The following is a 22,318-nucleotide window of genomic DNA, read 5'->3' on the forward strand; positions in this document are numbered from 1 at the left end:
ATATCTGTCAGGTGTTTAGTTACCTAAACACTACCATGTGTGCTCTAAATTCTACATTCGGAAGTGGCAGTACAGTAAACACTGTGGATACACACTGGAGATCTGGCTCAGGTTCTCTTGAAACCATCCCTCCATGACAAAATCTTCATGCTTTTGATGAAACACTAGTGATGACAGCCAGCTCTCCCCTTTCTAAGCCATGTGCAGCTGGAGTTTGGTGGAGGGGTCCCAGCCACAGTCTGGACATTAAGACTTAATAGCAACAGCAGCACATATGTGTGTGGGACCCTGTAAGAATTTCAGCACATAAGTGCAGATTCTTGCTGCTTGTTAGTGATTTCTGTAATTAAGTCTCTGCAGTGATGGGTGACTTCTAGTACGAGCTGCAGGAAATGTTATTTGCTAACCTGGACTTCTTGCACAAATTTTCTGCCTTGATGTATTTGCTGTTCTTTCTCAGTATTTAGGATCATTAAGTCTGTGCCAGATGTAAAAATCTGGGCAGACTCCTGTGATTGCTACTAGACCAATTGTAAGTTGTGCTTAGGATCAGCATTTCTTTGGTAAAATTAGTCTAATAAGCTGCAGGTAAAATATCAGTAGGTCAAATGAGCACAACATAGCTGAGGTGTGTATGCAGGTTTGCAATACATCTGAAATGAGACATCCTGCTTCCTAGTCTTCATATGTAACAGCTGGGGGCTAAATTATGAAATAATTGATATAAACTAGATCCTCAGCTACTGGAGATTAGCTTAGGTATGAACTGTTGGGGAATTACTCCAGCATTAAGCAGTAACTTAGGACAAGAAAAGATGATACCTTTTGAGTGTCTGTGTGATAGCCACTGCTTTTGGTGTGGAAAGAGAGCACCTAGAAATGAGAAAGACTTCAGGGTCTGACATGATGGTTTGGCCAGTGCTAAATTAAGTTTTTTTTATTATTATTATTATTTTTTATTTATTTATTTATTTATTTTATTTCTCCTAAGGTCCTTTTCCCACCCTTGCACTGGATTCCATGACTGTGCAAGCTGCTCTCTCATCTTTTCAGATCAGCTGTCCAGAGAGCTGCAGTTAGCACCCTTTTGGTGGCGATGGCTAGCCTCTAAAAAGTCCTTTTCTTTGGGGAGCTTTTGGAAGCTCTCCTGACTGCAAGGAGGAGCGATCTGACTGTAGCAAAGCAAACGGAAGATGTTAACAGCAAGACTAGGGTGTTTTTTTTACACACGATAGTCACTGAGAGAGCAGATAGCCAGCAGAGTGATCAGAGTGGCACTACCACAGGGTGAGTTTATTAGGTTTTGTTACATGAAGGTTTGTTCACTAAGGAACAGAAAGAAATAAAAAAATAAATCCAGAAAGTCATCGTCAACTGGACATCCTTTTGCATCTACTAAGGTGCAGAGCATAGATACGAACTTAGTTACTTTAAAGATTTAAGCATTTTACAGAAGAAAACAGCAAGAGGTAGCTGACATTTCCTTAGAAGAACACATATTATCAATCCCCCAGTCTTTTTAGGAAAAATGGAAACACAAAAAAAAACTTTATACAAAAAAAACATTCCAACCAAGCATATTGGTTTGTGATCAAAAGGTAGATTTATTTGTAAAGAAAAGATGCAGTTTTGTTTCTGAATTTCATCCATATGTCAGGTAACTATAAAAGGTTTTTATTCTTTTTTATTCTAACTTAATTAGAATTTTATTGGAGTCATTTAAATTATAGCTACACTCACCAAAATGATTATTTGAAATAGTTGTAATCGTACTTGAGCGAGAGAACTGCTTGTCTGTATTCAGAACTGTAAGCCTGCTGATCGTGCCAACTAAATGACCCATTCTGGTACTTTAACTCCGTAGAGTCAATGGCACTGTGTGGGGGGTAGGAAAAGGGTGGAAGTGTCTTGGTTTTCTCTGCCAGCTGCAGAAGCCTTACCCAGTTGGGGTGCTCCAGCCCACAGAAGACAGGGTCACAGATAAATTAAATGCTTTTCCACCAGTTCCTTAAGACCTCTTGAGGCCAACCTTTCACTTTTGCAATTAGAACTAACCTTAAAAGAATTTCTTTTAAACTTTTTGGTATGTTGTTGTCTAAATCACTGTTCTACAATGAACAACAATCACACATTGTATAGCTAAACTGTGCAGAAATGGGGGAATGTTCACATGAGTTAGTCTGATGAAAATAAGGATGGTTACTAAGTAAAGGTTACTAAGCTTCAGTTATAGTCCCACTCTCATTTTGTATGCGCATTTATCTTCTGCTCTCTTTCTCTGATTAGTGCTTTTGTGCTGGCTGGGCAGGAGGTGCAGTTACCTTTTGAAATGCCCGTGTTCTAGTGGAATATCACGGTTCTCTGCCACCTCCAGTCAAGCTGCAGCAGAGGTCAGCAGTGAAAGGTTTAATAAAACTTCTGCCTCCCAGTGACTTACCAAATTTCAGCCCTACAAAGACGACAGACTTGAAACAGCTGTGTGCAGTTACGTGTGTTTTCTCTGTTGCTTGCTGTGTGATTTCATATTCTCTACAAAGATGAAGCAGTATGTCTGTCTTTTTCCTCTGCATAGCCCAAGTGTTTTCAGGATCCTAAGTGTGTTGTTTCTTTGTAAAATATATGTGGCTTATCAGTGTAATGGCTCAAAACCCAAAGTCATATTATCATATTTGAAGTACTCCAACACATCCACACACACACACACACACAGTCTAGAGTTTGTTCAATGGTTGCTTTACAGACAAATAAGAGTTCAGAGCAGAAGATACTTTCATTAACCATATGGGAGTCAACTTTGCCTATCAGTAGTTATGTTGTCTTCAGATGCCCTTTCTAGCTTACTCGGTTAAGACTTCATGTCTTCTGAGTAGGTGTTTTTAAATAATCTTTTGTGTGGCAATTCACTTCTTATGGCTGGTCTTTCTTCATACATGTAATTGTCAAAATGTCTCTTTTCTAGCCACAAAACAAAAAATTAAATTTGTATACGGAAATCAGAAAGTAAAATGCAGGCTTGAACAGGAGAAGCATAATTAAGACATCTGAAAACCTACAGGCATTTCCTGAAGGGTCAGCATTTGTGCCCACTTGGAACAGGATGCTCAGTAAGGGTATAAATCTCTTCTCATTACACTAGCGAGTCATTGTGTAGAAAGGGCTCTAGAGGGTTTCTGCTGCAACTTTACTTGCAGTTTCAAGTGTTGAAGAAGCAAAACAACTCAACCTCTCCTGCATAGGTGGTCTTCCCTGTTTTTGTAACTACTTAAACAGATGCGAAACTCACAGCAGGTACTTAAGGTACTCAGGTCAGAGTAAGTAAATTATGGAAGCAAAGAAATCCCAGTGAACATCTTTCACGTATAACTTGTTGATTGTGTTTGACTTTTAACCATTCTTAGCAGTTTGAATGGATGCTTAGATTTAAAATAGTTGTCAAAACTGACTTAAAATTGTATAATGAGTTTTCAAGCCACAGTAGGGATTATTAGTAAATACCTATTTAGAGAGAAAAATATAACATGACCATTTCTAGCTCATCTGGAAATGAAGAGAAATTATTTATCCTGTCTTGGAGTTTGTTCACACGTTTGAGCAGCAAAATCCAAATTCGGTGGCACTTCTTGAAGATTCCCGGATCTGACTCCAGCTCCCAGCACTGCCTTTTTGCGACTGGTATCTAAATCTCAGTTTGTGTAGCTTGTGACTTCTAGTGTAAATTTATCATGTCTTAGATCCCTTTCATTCTTCACATGCTGTCTAAAATGTTAATGAGCAGTTCACCTTTCTCTAATGTAGTGGCTTGTTTTCCTCAGTTTTTAGGGCAAATTCTGCCATCTATTTCTTTCTCATCTTTATTTGACTCTGAGGTGCTGGTGACAATGTTGCGTTCGTGTATGCTTTATTTTGAGCAATGCATGAGTCTATAAGTTATAAAAAGGAAGTATTTTAGCAGCAGTCTTAAAAGTACCTTGTCCTGTTTGTAGTATTCTTTTATTTTTTTCCAAATTACCTGTATGTACCTGAATGCAGGAGGGTGTTCAGCACCATGATGAACAAGTGAGCATTCCTTAAATCTTGAAGCATCCTTTTATTTTATACTGTATTGATTGCAACTGGAGAACAGTTTCAAATATTGGCAATTAAGAATAAAAATGCAACAGTTGTAGCTATCATTAATACTCTTCTCTGTCACTGAGGGAAAAGTTTCGAAGCAGGGCATTAGCTGCATGATTTTTGTTAATGATAATGGGAGCTCGTTGGTTGTCCCCTGCAGAAAATGTTCCCCTGATGTGTGCTTTGCATAGCAGGTAGAGCTGAGGGTAATAACTTCTGCAATTTATTTCAGGTATTTTTTTATTATTTGCAAGGTGACACTGCATACCAAGCAAGCATAAATGAATGTATTATTGCCCTCGTATCTTCACACATTTTTATATTTTTCTTTAAATCACAGCATTTGCAAATAAAACAATACTTTTATGCTCTTTAACACTAAGCTTTTTAATAAAGTAAGGAGAAAAGAAGCTCTTCTCCAGGGTTTCCAGGTATTAACAAGTAGTTTTAACCATTAAGCTTCTTGACTGTGGCCCATACACTTGGTAATAATCTATGCAAAGAATTCTGGCAGGGTCACTCAAATCTGGTATTTTTACATGTCCTTACACGTGCATACACTCACATACTTTGTTGATCTTGGGTCTGTAGCATGGTTTTCTCTGCTATTCTTATTTTTTGTGCTAAATCTGTCTTCTAGATTTATTGTACTGTACAAAATGTTGTTTGGGAATTACTTTTCTGTGTAAGCAATTGCACAATGAACATTAGGGATTACTGAGATCTTGAAGAAGGGATAGGCTTTGCAGGCTTGTTTGTTGTTTTCTTGTTTTGTTTCGTTTCTGAATTCATACAGCAACTAGCATAACACCGTTGTCAATTGCACCCTAATACAAAAGTTATACAGTGATGAGGGAGACTTTTGGATTGAATAACAGTGATGTGAAGTGTGGAGTCAGGAAAAGTAGGCTAGCTGACTTCAAGGGGGTCTTAACTGGGAAGCAGAGTGTGGAGCTAGGAACTGCGCTTCAGCTAGTTTTTTAATAGGTTACGGAATCCTGCCTGTGATCAGTTTGAGGTGAACCAAAACACAGTGTTTTCAATGACCACTTTGAAATTCATTAATTCTGTTGCTACTTAAGTGTTTGGCTTTTAAGCTTCAGGTGTGACCTTTACTTGCCGTAACCTTGCAGGTAATACCAAGAAGACATTTATAGATTTAATATACATTAACTCTGAATATATCTTGCAGTCTGACATTTCTCCTTTCCTCAAGAACATCCTCTGTACAGTGAGATGGGGCATGTGAGAGTGCTGTTTTGAGACAAAATGTAAATGACATCAACTTGTGCTGTGGCTGTCTCTGGGAGTTAAAAAGAGACTTTGATTTTCACAGCGGTTATCAGGATTCTTCTGACAGATTTAAACAGACTTAGCACCCTTCTGACCAGAGCAACCCTCATCCTTCCAGTCAAAACTGACAGTCCGGAGGGCAAGCTGAAAGTGCATCTTACCAGTCAGAAAATTAGTTTTGAGGGCATTCATTTTGTTGCTGTTGTTAAAATGGTTTAAATATTTACCCTGAAGAAATGCTAAGGTGTTTTACCTTCTGTATTCCCAACTACAAGATGCTTACAAAAGTCAAGGCTAACTTTAGTGACGTTTTTTCATGGCAAATCGGAATCATGTCATCCTCACTGTGTTTTTCTACCTGGAAGTAGCTTAAGTGTGTCTATTATTCCAGGGTAAAAGGCACTGATTTTTAAAATTTATTTTTAGTAGTGGAAAAAGAAATAAAATATGGGGAACCCACTTTGTGCCCTTGAGTGATAGAGCTGGAGCACATACAGCTTGTCTGTGTGGGATTGTTTTCTGTGCTGTAACTGAAGGAAGCAAAGGGTACCACAGATAACTGCCTTTAAATGTTCATGTCTCTGATGTTAACATTTGTTTAAAAAAGGTTAATTGCAGACAATTATGTGCTAAAGGAGCTACATCACAAGAAAAGTCAATAGTACTAGGAAACTGTAACTTTGAATTAATGATAGAACTGAACAGAGATGCCAGAGCAATTTATTTAAGGAGTCAGTGCAGTTTTTTATTATAAAATAACTGCTGAAGTGTGGCATGTTATATTTTTTTTTTCTTTTGTAACTATATAAAAAGGCATATTTACCACTTCACACTGAATTCTTAAAGTGAGTAAAGAAGCAAGTCTTCAGATGTTTAAAATTTAACATGATGTTCATTACTGTTGAATATTTGAAAATAACTCTGCTTATTGAATTAAGCTGTGTCAAGTATATGGTTTTCTTGAAGGCAAAAGATATGCTTGTGCTTACTTAGCATGAGAACATCAGAGTTTAAATAGCTTCTATTAATTTCATAATCTGTATCTATGGATAGAGTTGATTATTGTTTTATGGTAGTGGTGACTAAAATTTCATTGGTGTATTATGGCAAATGTGCTACAATTTTTTTGCCTTTCTCTGCAGCCCAGCATCCTGGGAGTTCATAAAACTATGCACTCAACATTCAGCCTTTGTCCAGTTTAGATAAATGCTTGGGGTCTGTCTCAAATGTTGGGGTCTGTCTCAAAACTTCTGGTCTTTTTTTTTTTCTTTCTCTCTCTCTTTTTTTTTTTTTTTTTTTTTTTGTAAGCTAGTTGAACCTTTATAGGTTTCATACTGAAAATTTGCTTACTTCTTTTGTTTGCTTGTTCCTTTTATAAATGTAACATAACCATTGTGCTATGGAAGTGCCTTCAGGTCCCGAGCTGAAAGCAATCCTGGCCCTTGTAACTCCAAACTCATTTTAGATAGATATTGTATGTCTCAAAAATGGTCTGGAACAAAAAAATAAAAACAAATAAAAAGGAAAAATAATGGTAAGTGAAGAGAAACAAAACTGAATTTGGCCCAAGACTTTTTATTGCTCAGTACTTGGTGTTACGCTTCTTGATAGCTCTAGAAAAAGCGTAGTAGACTAGGAGGATCTCACAGGAATGTTACACTTTGAGTCCCAGTGGGATTATGGAGTTGACTCGATTCTGATAAATGTCGGTGTAGAGCACCAGGGAATTAAGCCAGGTGAGCTAATCATGACCTAATATGAAGAGTGCTAATTAATAGCTAATAAGACTGGTAAAACATGGTTATAAAATGCAGTAGACGGCATCATCAGGATTGTTTAGAAATGAAAATTTCAAATTGAACTTTGGAAAGGACTCAAAGACATCTTTTGCCATCTTGGGCAAAAAAAGATAACCTCCTCTACTAAAGGATGTGTGTCATGTAGGTCACTGAGAGAAGTGGTCGTCATAGATCCAGTTGTGATACAGAATAAGAATTGTTCATGAATTTGAGGTTAGAGGGTAGGAAAGCATGAGTTAGAATGATAAAATACCTGGTTTTAATTCATACTTTAAATAAGGGCTGCTGTTGTAAGTTTTATGGAGAGACCTTTCTGGTGACATAATTTCTTCTGCTCACATGGTGGTAAGCTTGATAATGGGATTCTCCAGAGCCTGTTCTCCTGGATTGTTCTGCTCTCTGGAGTCAATACAAAAGTATACCAAAAGAAAACAATTGAAAACCATTTATTACAAAATATTATTGCAAAATATTCTTAAGTTCCTTTTGTATGGTTTGTTGTTGTTTTCTTTTTCAATATATATCTCAAGTACTTTCCCTCTCTGTTTAACCAGCTAGTGCTGACCTTCTCTGAGGCTACTTAGTCTAGGACAGCTCAGCACATAAGGACTTCAGTCCTGTCATTAGCAGCCTTCAGTCCTGTTAATTGCAAAAGAAAATAGCTTTGACTAAATTGTGCTCTCCTGAATCAGACACTTTGTTCCACAGAACTTGAAAGGACTAAGTCAAACACAGCATTTGACTCTCAGCTGAATGATGGCTTGCTTTTATTGGTTTGCATAGTCGGTGAGGTACGAAGACCTACAGTCATCCTCTGAAGGTAAAACTGAACTGTTTTTAAGGCAAATGGTGCAAGCTGAGATTTACTCATGATGGATATTTTTTTCTGAAGCAAGAGTTTCTTTCTGGTTTTATTTATTTATTTGTTTATTTATTTATTTTTGTTGTTACTCAAAGGGAAGGGAAGAGAAAAATGCTATTCTAGAAAAAGGCAATGTTTGATAAGGTGAGGCTTTTTGAAAATTTTACATTTCCCAGCTAGGATTCCTTATTCTCTGTTAGTCATTTCTGGTTTTGTGGTGGCTACAAGCAAAATACTTGCAGAGAGTGCTTTGAAATAGGACATAGTGCATCCTGGCAGAGGTTGCACCCAGTGCAACCAGGAACACTGTCAGAGTACATGAGAGACTCAGTAGAGGTTCTCCTTGCTTCTCCTTGTAAAAAGTTATGTAGAATTTGATCTACCTTTTGTCATGGAAGAGGTTTAATTTGGATGCGAGCAAAAACTGCTGAAGCACTTGATTTAGAGAAGGTATATTTTTCAGCTAATTCTGCTCCTAGTTGAAGCGCTCGGGAGAAATGATTACTTGAAAGCACTGCAGTCTGTAGTTACTGTAGAGGGAAAAAATGACAAAGACACTTTTGGATTTATACATGGCATTTTGGTAAGATGAACAATCTTAACACATCAGCTTTTTTATCACAGTGGACGTGTCATATCCAGTTGGCTTTCCATGGCAGCTTGCTGTTGTTCTTAATTGCCAACCTGCTGGGCTGCATCCGGTGCTCACATCCAGGGGCACCACGGTAATGCCTAGAGTGACTTTAGTTTGTTTAAAATGGGAGTAAACTAAAGGAAAATAACAGATTGAAAATGATTAGCTGTAGTTTTTTAGGCACAGTGTAACCAGAAATAGGTCATTGGCAGAGGGAAACTGACAGCAATTTTAATTTTACAAACATGTTTTTTTTGTCTGTACGTTGAGGTGTTCAGCCTTACAATGAAGGAAGAAATCTAATTTTCTGTTGAGTTTTGCTGGTTTTGAACTACCCCGACTTGGGCATATAAAACAGAGGACTGAAGTATTTGCATGTGTTCAAGTTGCTTTCTGTGTCCTCAGTAAAACATGATACATGATACTAAACATGACTGCCCTCCCCCGCCATGAGTATGGTAACGTCATTTTGGGTGACATTATTTTAGGAACATATCCTTTTATAACAGCCATAATAATAACAGAGAGCAGTGAATTTGAAATGCAATAGCTGCACATAAACTAAGTCGCAACAACCATGCTTACTAGCTTCTGCTGAAGCAGCTTTCAATTTTCAGAGGAAATGGTAGCCAGGTACCCTGCGTCTCCTTTGAAATCTTTGAATGGAGACAGAACACAGGAACTTTGTAAGTTTTCCTTTGGTGAGTTTGTAGACTCTGCAGTATTTGTTTAAAATTGTGTGGTAAAAGATGTCCCAGTATGCCTTGCCTAATACCTTGTAACTCAGCTTGAGCCATAAGCTAATTTGCTAATGAACTCTCTTGCCCATCATAAAGTATAGTAGCCATGGAGGAGAGGAGCTATGTGTTTCATTTGTTAAAAAACATTGGAGTCACAGCTTTAATTTCAAAACTGAATTGAGCCTCAGCTATTGAAACACCTGTCTTCATAGCTGCTGCTTGAAACTACAAGAATTGGACGAGATGGAAAGCTTTGTTTTGGGGTATTGTTGTTCTTTTCCTCAGAGTATTTTTAAATTGTTCTTTCTGTAGTGCAGTTGAAGTTTCATTGCACATTTTATAGGAATTTCTGCAGTAAATATTTCTAAGCATTCTAAAATTAAAAAAAAAAAAAGAAGCAAACAAGTTGAGATAAATATTACAACATTGCATTTTCTATGTTATTTGCAGCAATATTACTTTACAAATGATAGTTAGGATTTTAAATCAATTTCATATATATTTTGTACATCCAAGATATGACTTAAAACTCCCTGAGCATTTGGTTTCTGTGTTCTGGGAAGAGGATTTCTAATAAGAAAAGAAAAAAAGCAGAAACAGTTGGCATCAGTAATGACTGAAATACAAATCTTTGGAACAAATGTGGGTACCTGGTTGAATCAGTCATCTAATGTATTAGCAATCCTGTGTTCTTTTTAGCACAGGAATAAAAGAGGGAAGAAAGGAAGAAAATGAACATCATTCATAGTGGATTGGAGCATATCACAGTGGCAAAACAGACTAATCCTACTTTACTTATTCATCAGATTTTTAATGCAGTAAATCACCAGGATAATAAGAACCGCGTTGAATACATTTCCTTGTGACAAGTGATTAGCAAACTTCAAAAACTTTATATAGGTAGAAAAATGCATCACATCCTCGCATGCTAAATTGAACAAGCTAGTTAGAGTACTTTGACAGCCCACAAAAGCTCTTAATGTTTATCGTGTTCTGAAACTGAAGGTGACCAATTTAGGGCCTTTGTGAAGGGCATAGATTTTTGCAACAGAAGACCCATGTAGACCATCTTTCATGGCTCTGCAGTCTCATTTGAGCCATTATTATTATTTACCTGTGACTTCAGACTGCCATATTTGGAATTGCTGCCTGAAACTGGATAGGATGCATTGAATTCAACTTGTTCAGTGATTTTTAATAAATAAATAAATAGGAGGAAGGAAAGGAAAAAGGGGAGAAGTGCCTCATTTGTGACCTCTCAGCTGTTCAGAAGCTATCATTATCATCTGACAAATGATAACCTTCCATGGCTTATGTACAGCACAAAGATAATCTTTTTCAAATAATTTGCTGTGTGATATGCTTCAAAGATATTTGAGGGGACAAGTTCTCTTTCTAGAAACATGCAGATACAAGTCTTACCTTACTGACCTGGGGAGCTGTGTAAACATCTAAAGGATGTGTAGCTCGCTCAGCTAAGAAGAAGAGACAATTTTAGTTTGCCTGTTACCTTACTTTGTGTCAACTTGTGTTTTAACATGCTTTTAACTGTCTCCTGTTCCTTTGAGAGATTAATGCTTGTGCCCTTTAGCACCCTTGAAGGGGAAAAAAAAAAAAAAAAAAAAAAGTAAGTTGGATTAATTTTTCATTTTGTTGCTTACCTTTCAGCTTCTTGCCTGATTACATCAGTGGTGACTTTGATTCCATTCAGCCTGAAGTCAAGGAGTACTACAAGGCCAAGGTAAATTAATATCCCTTTGATGTGTTTGTGTGTTAGACCATTGTAAAATCCAACCCATTACTGCCCCCATCGGTTATTAGGTGTTTTTAGCTCCCCTTGCTTTCTTTGAGGCTTCAGGTGTAAGGCATCTTACAGGCTCAGATGTGGTGTTCTGCCTGGCACTGTAGCAATGCTTGAAGTAAATATGTGAGCTGTGATACTGCCTGACTCCTGAGTAAGATATGGTTTCATAGCACCATCTCAAGAAATAGAAGGTATGTTGCCAGAGATTATAGTAACAAGAAACAATAATAAAACTTCCTGAAAAATCTGAGACTTCTTTTGCTCTGTGAGATACAGAACAATGAAGACTAACCTCCCAAGATTCATGTATGGCTAGCACCCAGAAAAACTCCCAAGAGCGTTTCTCTCTGTGATTTTTGCATGATACGGCTTTACCTTTTTAGCAGGAAGCTGCAGATGGAAACATATGTCTCTTTCATCACCCACCAAAGCATTGAATTATGCCCTGACTACTTCTGTGCTTCACTAGTGGAGTGCCCTCCTTAATGGATTTTTTTGACAAATTCCTATGTCCATTAATTTATTCTTAATGTAGTCAACACATTTCCCGTGAGCAACATAAACGTAAACTCACGTTTCTTAGGTCTTAAGGCTCATTGTTGGCTACATTCCTACCATACTTAAATGTTCTTTTTTTAGCTTACTCTTCTGCATTTGACAGTTCACCCGCCTGCCTCTATAGGCTTTTGTGCTGAGCACTGTGCTTTGCCCTCATGCCTTGGACAGCGGGTTTCTGTAAATTCAGTTTGCCTCAGTGCGTCAGCTTACATTTGCAGCAGACTGCGCTTGCAAGTGCAGTAAGTATTTGATCCTCAGGAGCTAGTAGACTTCGAGGTCTGTGATATGTCTACTGGTGATTCAATGTGTGAGGCTCTAATTTGCCTAAAATCTCCCCTGGTGGACTTATGATCAAATAGAAAAAAAAAAAAAAAATGGTTTCACACTGCAAGGGGAGGACTGTAGGAATGTGTAGGACTTGATTCCAGTACCCCAGGGAGCACCATATTTTTTCCTATATTCTGCCTCATTTATTAGAAGGCAGAAGTGTATGATGGCAGTCCACCTTGGGAGAACAGCACAAGAAAAATGCAAAGGAATCCTTGGGCTACAGCTTGTGAAGTGAAAATAAAAAAGCTTCAGATTAATGCTGTTCATTGCAGAGTGGAAATTCATGATCTGTGAATAAATGGGGAAATTGCAAAATGCACTGCTCTGTTTGTCACAGACTGGTACTAAAGCTTATATCAACTGCATGTTGGTGAGTAGGTTAAAGCTACCAAAGAATGCAGGTTAAGGATTGCTCAACAGATAGAGTGGGAGAGATAGGAGATGAAAGTGGTATGAGAGAGAAGAATGCAGTCAGATATTGAAAGGGATAAGTTAAACTAAACTGGTACACTTTTTCACAGGGTCAACTTCTCTGGATATTACATCCCACCTGTCAGCTCCATTGTAGTTGAGTCTTGATGTGCACTTCGCATTTTGTCTATGAACACATAGTGACCCATTCTGATTCATACAGGGTTTATATATCCATGTAAGTGCTGTGCTGATAAACAGCATTTCATCAGGATTGTAAAGATACAATGAGGAGTATAATCTAGCCCACAGAAGCCTGACCTGAGATCCTTGTGTGTGACTGAGGAAGAAGCAGTATGACTTTTGGATTTTAAGTTTGGTTGTACGTGGTAGGAAAATACACGTATTTTTGTGTATACATATATACTTTAAAAATAAATAAATAAATAAATAAACTATATTTCCAGAGTCAGGAAACTAGAGTAGGAAGTTGAGGTGGATGCTTAAAGTGACCTTAGCAAAGAATATAACGAAATGTAGAATTAGAAGAGATGGAGAGATTTTTTTTGTTTGTTTGTTTGTTTTTGTTTTTTTTTGTGTTTTTTTTCTTGTAAAGTATCTTGTCCAGTAAAAGCAGGTTTGGTAGTCCAGGCAATTTCCAAAGTTCAGTTGTGTTGGTGACCCAGGAATAGGTGAGATCTGCTTAAAACAGGCAGTGACAGAACTTTGCACTTTAGCTCAGCATAATGTCATTCATTCCAGAGAAGTACATTATGATGTGAGTTAGGGTTTCCTTCTGTGCTGTCCTTCCTCCCTTACTGAAGTACTCCCTGGCTCACATGCAGATTTCACCAGGAGATGGTGCGAGATGATACCATTAGTTAGTATAACTACGTTGTTTCAAGCATTCTTTTATCAATTGTTCATGATTATGAATGGGAAAATGGGAGAAGTGTTGTAGCAAAGCTTAGACAATATGATGTGGCAGTTTTCAGTGGTCAACTGGATGAGAATCCACAGAAATCCTGCCTGTCAACCAGCTGATCAGCATTTCCCAGTACAAAATAAAGCCCTCTCTCGTGCTAGCTTTTGATATTCTTGCTCCATGGCTTCAACATTAGAATGTTTCTACAGTCTTCCCTTTCCACAGGATTGCTTCCAAATACCCCTCCTCAAATTGAAAGCCAGAACCATTCTTAGCACACAGAATTACCTGAAAGCACACACATTCATCAGAAAATATCACTCTGGTTTCATTTGCCCACATTGTTACCAACAATTTAGTGAGCCAGGTGTTTATGAAGTTGAGCATGTTACTTTTGGACAATAAACTATTTATTTTTCTCTTGAAATGTGTGTCTGGGTAAGCTTCTTCAAGTAGTTAGGTCTTCACCAAATAACAAGAATAATCTATTGGCACTGCTAATGCTTCTGCTCCCCTTTTCTGCTCCCAGCCACCTTTCCTGTTCCACCAGGCAGCAGGCTGTCCTGCCTGTTCTTGATACACCTGTCTTGAGTTTTCCCTGTCAAATGCACCTGTCTTGAACTGCTGCCAGACCAGGGTTATTAAAGACTTGCACTGTAGCTAGAGCTTTGGCTTCATCAAAATTCATACTGTGTATGCAGAGCATTTTATACAGTGACATAGATTTTAATCTCTTTGCGCCCGTTTTTTTTTTTTTTTTTTTTTTTCCATATATACCTAATGTAACTTATATTCAAATGTTACACAAAGGAAAAGGGTGGGAGGTAGGGCGCACAGGGAAGGGAATACTCCTTCGCACATGTATAACTGAGCAATTCATTATGGCCAGCACAAGTGAGCTTAGAGAGAGAGGGAGGAGTTCTCATGCTTGGAGCAGTTCATGGAGGGTATGCATGGAGTGAATATCAAGGAAAGTGAACCAAGCAGCAAGTACCAAGAGGTATTCACCCTTTGCACTCCCATCTGCCTTTTAGTATGATGTGCAGTGAAAAGTCACACAAACTATTCTGTCACTAAAGTCTGACTTGAATGCTGTAGATTCAACTGCCAGATGAAGGGCAGGTGGTACTGAAAGTTCCTTTGGTATTTCAATTGCCGTGGTTAATTTTATACCAGGAATTAAAATGCTATTTTTTTTATTTGTTTATGAAGCTGAAAGTATGTTTCCCTTCATTTTACTGTAAAGATGCTGTATAGTTATGTTGAGTTTTCCATACATGGAGTGCCAGTAGCCATTTTTTTTGTTGCTGTTGTTTGTTTATGTTTTCTGTGTTTTTTTGTTTTTGTTTTGTTTTGTTTTGTTTTTAACTACGCTTATTGGCAGAAATTAATACCTCCTGACTTCTTTTATCACAGAATCTCCTGAGTTGGAAAGGACCCACGAAGATCATTGGGTCCAACTCCTGGCTCTGCACAGGACCACCCAAAAATCAGGCCACGTGTCTGAGAGCGTTGTCCAAACACTCCTTGAACTCTGTCAGGCTCAGTGCTGCAACTGCTTCTGTGGGGGTCCTGTCCCAGTGCCCGACCACCCTCTGGGTGCAGAACCTTTACCTAACCCCCAGCCTGACCCTCCCCTGTCCCAGCTCCATGCTGTTCCCTCGGGTCCTGTCGCTGTCCCCAGAGAGCAGAGCTCAGCGCCTGCCCCTCCGCTCCCCTCGTGAGGGAGCTGCAGGCCGCCATGAGGCCTCCCCTCAGCCTGCTCTGCTCGGGGCTGAACAAACCAAGGGACCTCAGCTGCTCCTCTTGCCGTCTATCTGGATATAACAGACCAATGTTTAAAAGATGTTACTTTTTCATAGTAAAGCTTATGGATGTTAATTATTAAATTATATTCACAAGTGGTTTTGTCAAAGTCGGCCTCGCATAGTGCTGCGTAGGAAAGGGGAGTATAAAATTCTGTGTGTGAAACTAATTATGGTTCTGTAAAGTAGATGCACATTTCTTTAAGCAGATGCATCATTGTGGTGAAGCAATTACAGGTCTGACTCCTCCATCACACCAGCTTCATGCCAGGATGCTGCTCCTAGACTCAGAGGTTTTCTACCTCATTTAAGTGATGAAAGCAAGAGCAGATATTTGGCATTACAGAAAACATGACATACAGATAACCGAAGCCAAAGGACTTTACTGGAAGTGATATCTTCAAGCCAATTCCTCTGATGTTTTTAGTTGAGCAAGGATAACATGACAAGTGTTTTTATTTTCCCTTAAGAAGGATTATCACCACTGTGTCAGGGAACCTCATTTAAATAAAGTCCATAAAATGTATTTATTTGCTTCATGTTTATCTCTGTTAGTTGTGGCATGTCGTAGTTAGTAGAGATCTGAAGGCAAAACTGCTGCTTTTTTTTTTTCACTTATGTTGGAAAGTAATTGTATAAGAGACTGTTACAAGTGGGATGTGTAAGTAATGGTTTAGGCTCTTCATGCTTTTGGGAAAGAATAAGTATGTGTCACAGGTTATTCAGCTTTACTTTTTAGTCTCTGCAGCCTTTGTTTTGCATCATTGGCTTGTCAAGTGAGTACTTACAGTGTTTTACCCTTTACATTAAAAAATAACTGATTATTTTTCCCATGTTTTAAAGAGTTAAATCATTAAAACTGGATAAAACCGCTCCTCAACTGGAAATGGAATATTGTGTTTAAATTCCTCTTTTTAAATCACAGTGCACTAAAACTGAAGGATAAAAAGCAACAATTTAATATTCTGTTTATTCTATCAATGTTAAATCAGACATAGAGAAGTGTCTTTGTACTTCATGGATAAATATGTGTGTTCCTATGATCCTGTAATAGATGCATTGGCAGTCTTTTTACAGTCTGAAGCGCATGAGAAATGACACTGCACAAAGCAGAGAGGACGTGGTGATATTTCTGTCGCTGCAGTCTCATCTGCTTTAGCTGGATGTTTCTATTATTGAAACCTTTTAAGCATCACTTTGAAGATAAAACAGCCGTTTGTATTGTTATGCCTCAAACAAGACTCAGTTTTTGAAGTTTCTGAGACCAAAGACATTATCTAAAATTATACCAAATCTGTATTGATGCCTAGAAACAGAAGGTTGAATGCAGTGCCCTTTGAAATACAGATTATGCAGTTTAGTAAGAATACAGTTCAACTTTTCTACTAAGCAAACTGTATGTGCTTTAGAAGCACATAGACTTCCGTAGATGTAGTAGGCACTGCTTCAGATGTGTAATTAAATGTTGTCAATTTATTTACAATTCTGTTTTTTCCTATTCTCTTTTCTTTTTAAATCTCATAGCTTATTTTTACAGGCTGTTTTGTAGCTGTAGCACTTTCCCTTTCCTTTTTCTATTACACTTTCAGGGTTAATGGTTATCAGGGTTGTAGAAATGCTTAATAGATATGTTGTGAACATTGCCTTTCTGTTTTACGATGATGCATCTATAATTAGATCAATGAAATGTGTTTGTGTGGTAGTGCTTGTACATCTCTCTAACTTCTACACTGTCTTGCTGAACTACATGTAGTAGTGTCATATTCCTTGTTTGCTTTCTGAGACCAAAATTTTTAATAATTTTGGAAAATCATAGTGTTAATTGATCTCTGTCAGTTATATGATTTAAATTCAAATACATAAAAAATAATGTTTTTTTTTTTTTTTCTGTGTCTATTTTAATTTATCTTTTATCTCTGCATTTTAAATGTTTTCTAAAAGTATATTTTAATACAGGATGGAACTTTTAATATTGAGAAATTTGACTCAAAGCATTTTTGTTACATTGAACAGTTTTCTAAGAAATCATGTTTCATTTTAGAACCTGATTAATTTGTGAGAGGTTTTATACCTTCAGGAGGAGCTGTAAAAATTGTGCGGGTGGATCTGAAACAGTTCTGTCTTGCTGTTGAGTGAGCTATGCCTATCTGACAATCACCACTTCAGCTTTCAAGCAATTCCTTCGTTTATATATCCTGCTGAAGACATCTCTGACATAATTATAATAAGTGCAGCAACTACTTCATGGAGCTTCTAACATGTTGAGGGTGTCCAATGCCACCTGTACTTTATTTTCAAGCATCTCCGGTTGCGCACCTTAGTTCTAAGTTTCTGAAAAGCTCTTTTTGATGGTCTGGTCACATAGGCCTTGCTCTGGTGAGTGAGACTAACAGACTGGTCTAGCAAAATAGGACCTGTCATGCACACACGATCTTCTGAATAGTTTTCCACCCTTAGTCGCAGTGCTACAGGCACTGAGGTCAGTGGTAGGGAAGTGTTCTTGCTGCACTCCCCTATCTCCAATTTAACTCTGTAGATGCAGCACCCCTGCTAACTGCAGTTATTCCTCATAACGCTGTCCTCTCGCTGCCTGAGGAACCTCATATCCCATCCCAATTCTTATCTCCAACATGCAGTGGAGAAAAGAGTGTTTAAAGAGTTTGCACTATGTAGAGTTTTCCCTCAAAAACAGTTCTATGTTACTGGATGGTCAGGAAAAAGGCAGTAAAAAAGTCTCAGTTGGTACATGAGAAAATTACATTTTCTTTCCATCATAGCCCTGTCACCTGCATGACAGCACTTTCCAAACCACAGGCACAAGCTCTTCTGCAATTTATTTGAGAGTTATTAACTTCTAAGCTTTTAGAAGGAATTAGCTACCTGTCAGCTCACTGAAACACTGCTGTCAAGTAACTCCAACAATAACCAAACACACCTAGCTTACTGAAAAATGAATGGTCTGTATAACCAAGTTATACGTTGTATTTTTTATTTTTTCTAACATTCTTCTGATATTAATTGAAAGAGCCTCAGTGTCTTAATACAGATACAGGTTCATCAGGTTAAAAAGATTTATAGGGCTGTGATGATCCTATTATTAATAGTTCAAATTGTGTATGGAGTTTAGGATTTTGGACTAGACATTTTCTGTATGTCTTTGTCATGTAATTATTCAGCAGAGCTATCATAAAATTGTTCCGTTCTTGAATAATATTTCAGAGGTCTTGTCAAGATCGCATTTTCAAGCGAGTTGTGTGGGTGATTTGGGTTATGTGGATTTTTTATTCATGCCACATGAAAGTAATATCATAATGTTCCAGAAATGTCATAAATTTGTAGGAGATGCTGAGCTCAGTGGCACTTCATAAAGGTGAACATGACAGACAGTCACACTACGTGAGACCAGAGGGTCATTCACCAGTGTCTGGTCTTGGCTGTGCCAGTATGGGATACTTTTGAAAGCATATATCTGCACAGTGATGCTGCTTTGATGCACTTTTTCACCTCCCAGTAATATATGGCGTCAGAGCGGCATCTTAGTACTTAATAGCTCCATAATGGTTGCCCCCCAGATTACACACTCTTCTTCAAACTGTGAAGAGAAGACTGAAAGAATCCATAAAAAGCTGTGGCAATACATTCCCCAGTTTAAGTGTTTATAGACAATGTCACCTAGATTTTGTTTTGGTTTTGAGTTTGACTTTTGTTAGTTGAGTTTGATTCTGCTGATTTTTTATGTTATGCTAAAGAGTGGATGAACATGTTTTAACCACCTTTTTCTCTCCTGTTCTGTTGGTATTTGTGTGATTGTACTGAGCGTTCCTGTAGGTATTTAGGTGTGTGTGCACAGCTAAACCACTGTGGCATCACATAGACTGGCCAGAAATTTTTTTCAGCCTGTTTTCTGTCCTGCTGAGCTAATACAAGTACAATTACATGCTGGGAAGTCCCGTTGAAATGGATCTTCTGTAAAGAGAAGGATTTCAGGACTCAAGGCTTGCATTGTGCTGTTCTTGTGTGCCGGGTAAAAAACAAAACTACTTTGTCCAATTCCTAATTTCAGTGTTGAAAATTCCACCAAGATAGCAGTTTACAGAAAATAATACACCTATTAAAATACAAATGAGATTTGTGAAAGAAACAAATTCAGTGTTACAGTCTTGCATATTTTTAAATAAAGTGTGTTCTTTGTGTTAGCACCTAGTTTTGTATATAAACCCTTTTGAACCTGAATGAACAGTTAAGTCCTACTTGTTTTGTAAGGTCAAATTAATACTGCTGAGATTCAGCTAGTTAGGAGGTCGTTGAGAGCCACTGTGTATTTGTAGTAGGACCTGCGTTAGACCTTAATTTATCCAGGATGATTGAGAATGCAAGGTGATCAAGTTAGTTCTCTCCTTTTTTTTTTTTTTTTTTTTTTTTCTTTTAAAGTGCTAGAGAGTTAGTTTGTGTGTCCTTTGCTTGGGAGCTAAATAGGAGTTTGCAAGTTACAAGTTGTTTTCTATGTTCTCACAAGTGCTTTAGCTGAACCTCAACTGCCTGACAGTAGAATATGTAAGAAAACAATGCATCATGTAACAAAAATGATGCTGGTGGTATTTTAGTCTTGTATCCAGTTTCATTTTCATACTGTGTTGCAGTATGAGATTTATTTCTCCCTCATATTGGTTATGGCCTGAGGAGGGGAAAGGAGAGAACCTATATTGCATTAGACATTTGAGTTACTTCCAAGAATCTTAAAAAAAATAATCTGGTGTTAATATCTGAAAGAACTCATTATTCTTATCTGTCAGTCTGTGATGGAGAAAATACGAGAAAAGATAAAAAACAACAACAAAAAAGTATTGAATTAACTTTATTTCCCGTGCATAGGAAAAAAAAAAAAAAAAAGTGTTTTAAACAATGACAGCTTGATCTGGAGAAGGAAAGACAGCTTTAATGTGGTATTAGCAGTTGAGAACTCAGATGACAGGCCTTTTCAGATGCAAGTAGGATTTCAACATCCATTTTTTCTTTCTAGAGAATTTAAGATTAAATTGTTCCTGGAGTGCAAAGCTCAGTGCCCCATGCCTGTGGACTGCTAATTAGAACAGTTTCCAAAAGTGGTGCAGAACCAAGAACCTTGCAGCTCCTCAAATGCTGCTGCAAACTCCAAGTTCAGCCCAAATGCTCTGTGGGATTTGTAAGCTTGATTCTGTTGCAGGGGATCCCATTAACTAGCAAAAGCACAGCAACACGTGTGTAGTCATTAGCCAAGGAAAGGATCTCCAAAATCCTGATGCCACAATTCTTAAGGATTTTAAGAAGCTTGGCATCCTCTGCGAATGTTGCTATTGTGAATCTTGTCAAAGAACAGGTAGCTCTCATTTCAGAAGGTGAGGAGTGAGAGAACGTGAAGTCTGTTGCTCATTTTGAAGTAGGAAGGTTTGCTGGTAGGGTGGAGAAAAGGATGAGAAGGATATCTTCTGATGTGATTTCAGGGACCAGTAGCAAGCATTTTGGTGAGTGCGTTCCCCTGCTTTAAAAGAGATGTATAGACTATGCAGAGTCATTCTCCCTAGCCCCCAAAATCAAGAGAGAGATTTGCCAAGGCTGCCATAAACCTCTCTTCTTCATCTTTGACACAACCATGAACATAAAACTCACAATAGATTGGGATACATGGTTCAGGGCCGCTATGTATTTACCATAAATTGCCTTCATGGTGCTTAGACTTCACTTAGTGCAATACAATTACAAAACCTCAAGGATGATAATCCAGAGACAAGAAGGTTGTTTGGTCTGTCTGTATTCACGCAGATAAATGAGTGCTGTACAAGCTTATAAATGAACAAGACAGATAAAATGACGTTTGTTGTTAAGGTAGAGAAGATAAAAGGCTTTTGTTGCTTGTCAGTGAAACAAAGGATTAACTAAGGCTGCCAAATTTGAACTTGCTTTTATTAATTAATTAACCATGGAAGTGTAAGATTATTTTGAGTTTTGACATGGACCAAAGCAGGGGTAGAGTGCGGCAGGAAGGTTTATGTTCAGATTTTGGAGCACTTATTTTTCCTTACTGGATTTTGATTTAGTAAAAAAAAACATGCAAATTACAACACTTGTTTTTATAGCTACACTGAGAAATGGTTTAGGATGATAAAAGTTGCATTTACATATACCAGGAGGAAATTTTATTTGAAATTGAGGGGGAGAGGGGAATGAAAGAAACAAAGTTCTGATTGTCTTAACTACAAACGGGTGAGGAAAGCTCTACAAATTGGAATATTTCTCCTACTTATTTTTCTCGTCTATTCTTCTCTTACTTTTTTGTCCTGTATTTCCTGAGTCTAATATTCTTCAGCAGCAAGAGCCCATTCTTTCTGTTTTTGCAGCCATCACTAAGCATTTGAATCTCCAGTTTTCTGTTTCAATTCCGCTGTATTCCTTAAGCATGCTTAGCAGAGCCCAGCAAAGAGGGGTTGGATCAAGGTTTGATAAGCTGACTCGGCAGGAAACTTGGCTGAAATCCAGCAAGTCTCAGGACCAGTGTGAGTTAGTCTGTGTTCTGATGCATTGTCAGATTCCTTTGTTTGAAGAAGCTGTGATAGTCTTTGATTAAAAAATAAATAAAAGTTCTTCAAATCAAATAGATTTAGAGGTATAATTAGAGATGGAAACAGTCCCCTATGTGATGAAATGAATTAAGAGAGAATAAGGAAACCTCAGGGGAGAGTAAAATAAGGAATGGAAACAGAGAAAATAGCAGGGAGTCTTTAAAAAGTTAGAAAAGGGGAAGCACATTAAGAGAAAAATATAAAGGTAATAGCAGAGGAAAGCAAAGAGAACTGGGTTGAAATAGAAAAAAATCCCTGAAATGTCAGCAAATAAACTATTCCTGCCATATTTTTTGCAGCCATGAAGAAGCGAATGTGATAAGTATAAATGCATGGAAAACTTTTTTTTTTTTCTCCTAATCTTAAGCTAATGTTTTCAATTTATTAAGAAGAAGTACAGGTTTCTTTCTTTCTTTCTTTCTTTCTTTCTTTCTTTCTTTCTTTCTTT

General features: G+C 37.7%; 1 protein-coding gene across 6 annotated transcripts in view; it reads left to right on the plus strand.

Annotated features, from left to right (window-relative positions):
- TPK1 (thiamin pyrophosphokinase 1) overlaps positions 1 to 22,318 on the plus strand; it is a 311,693-nt gene that overhangs the window by 138,970 nt on the left and 150,405 nt on the right. For all 6 annotated transcript variants that reach the window (XR_004748195.1, XM_035317536.1, XM_035317537.1 and 3 more), the window contains one exon: positions 11,110 to 11,182. Coding sequence is in view for 4 of the 6 variants with exons in the window: in XM_035317536.1 (XP_035173427.1) it covers positions 11,110 to 11,182 (73 nt within the window). In the remaining 2 variants the exon portion in view is untranslated. The remainder of the gene's footprint in view (positions 1 to 11,109; positions 11,183 to 22,318) is intronic.

This window comes from Oxyura jamaicensis, chromosome 2 (genome assembly GCF_011077185.1).
Source record: "Oxyura jamaicensis isolate SHBP4307 breed ruddy duck chromosome 2, BPBGC_Ojam_1.0, whole genome shotgun sequence".
NCBI lineage: Eukaryota > Metazoa > Chordata > Aves > Anseriformes > Anatidae > Oxyura > Oxyura jamaicensis.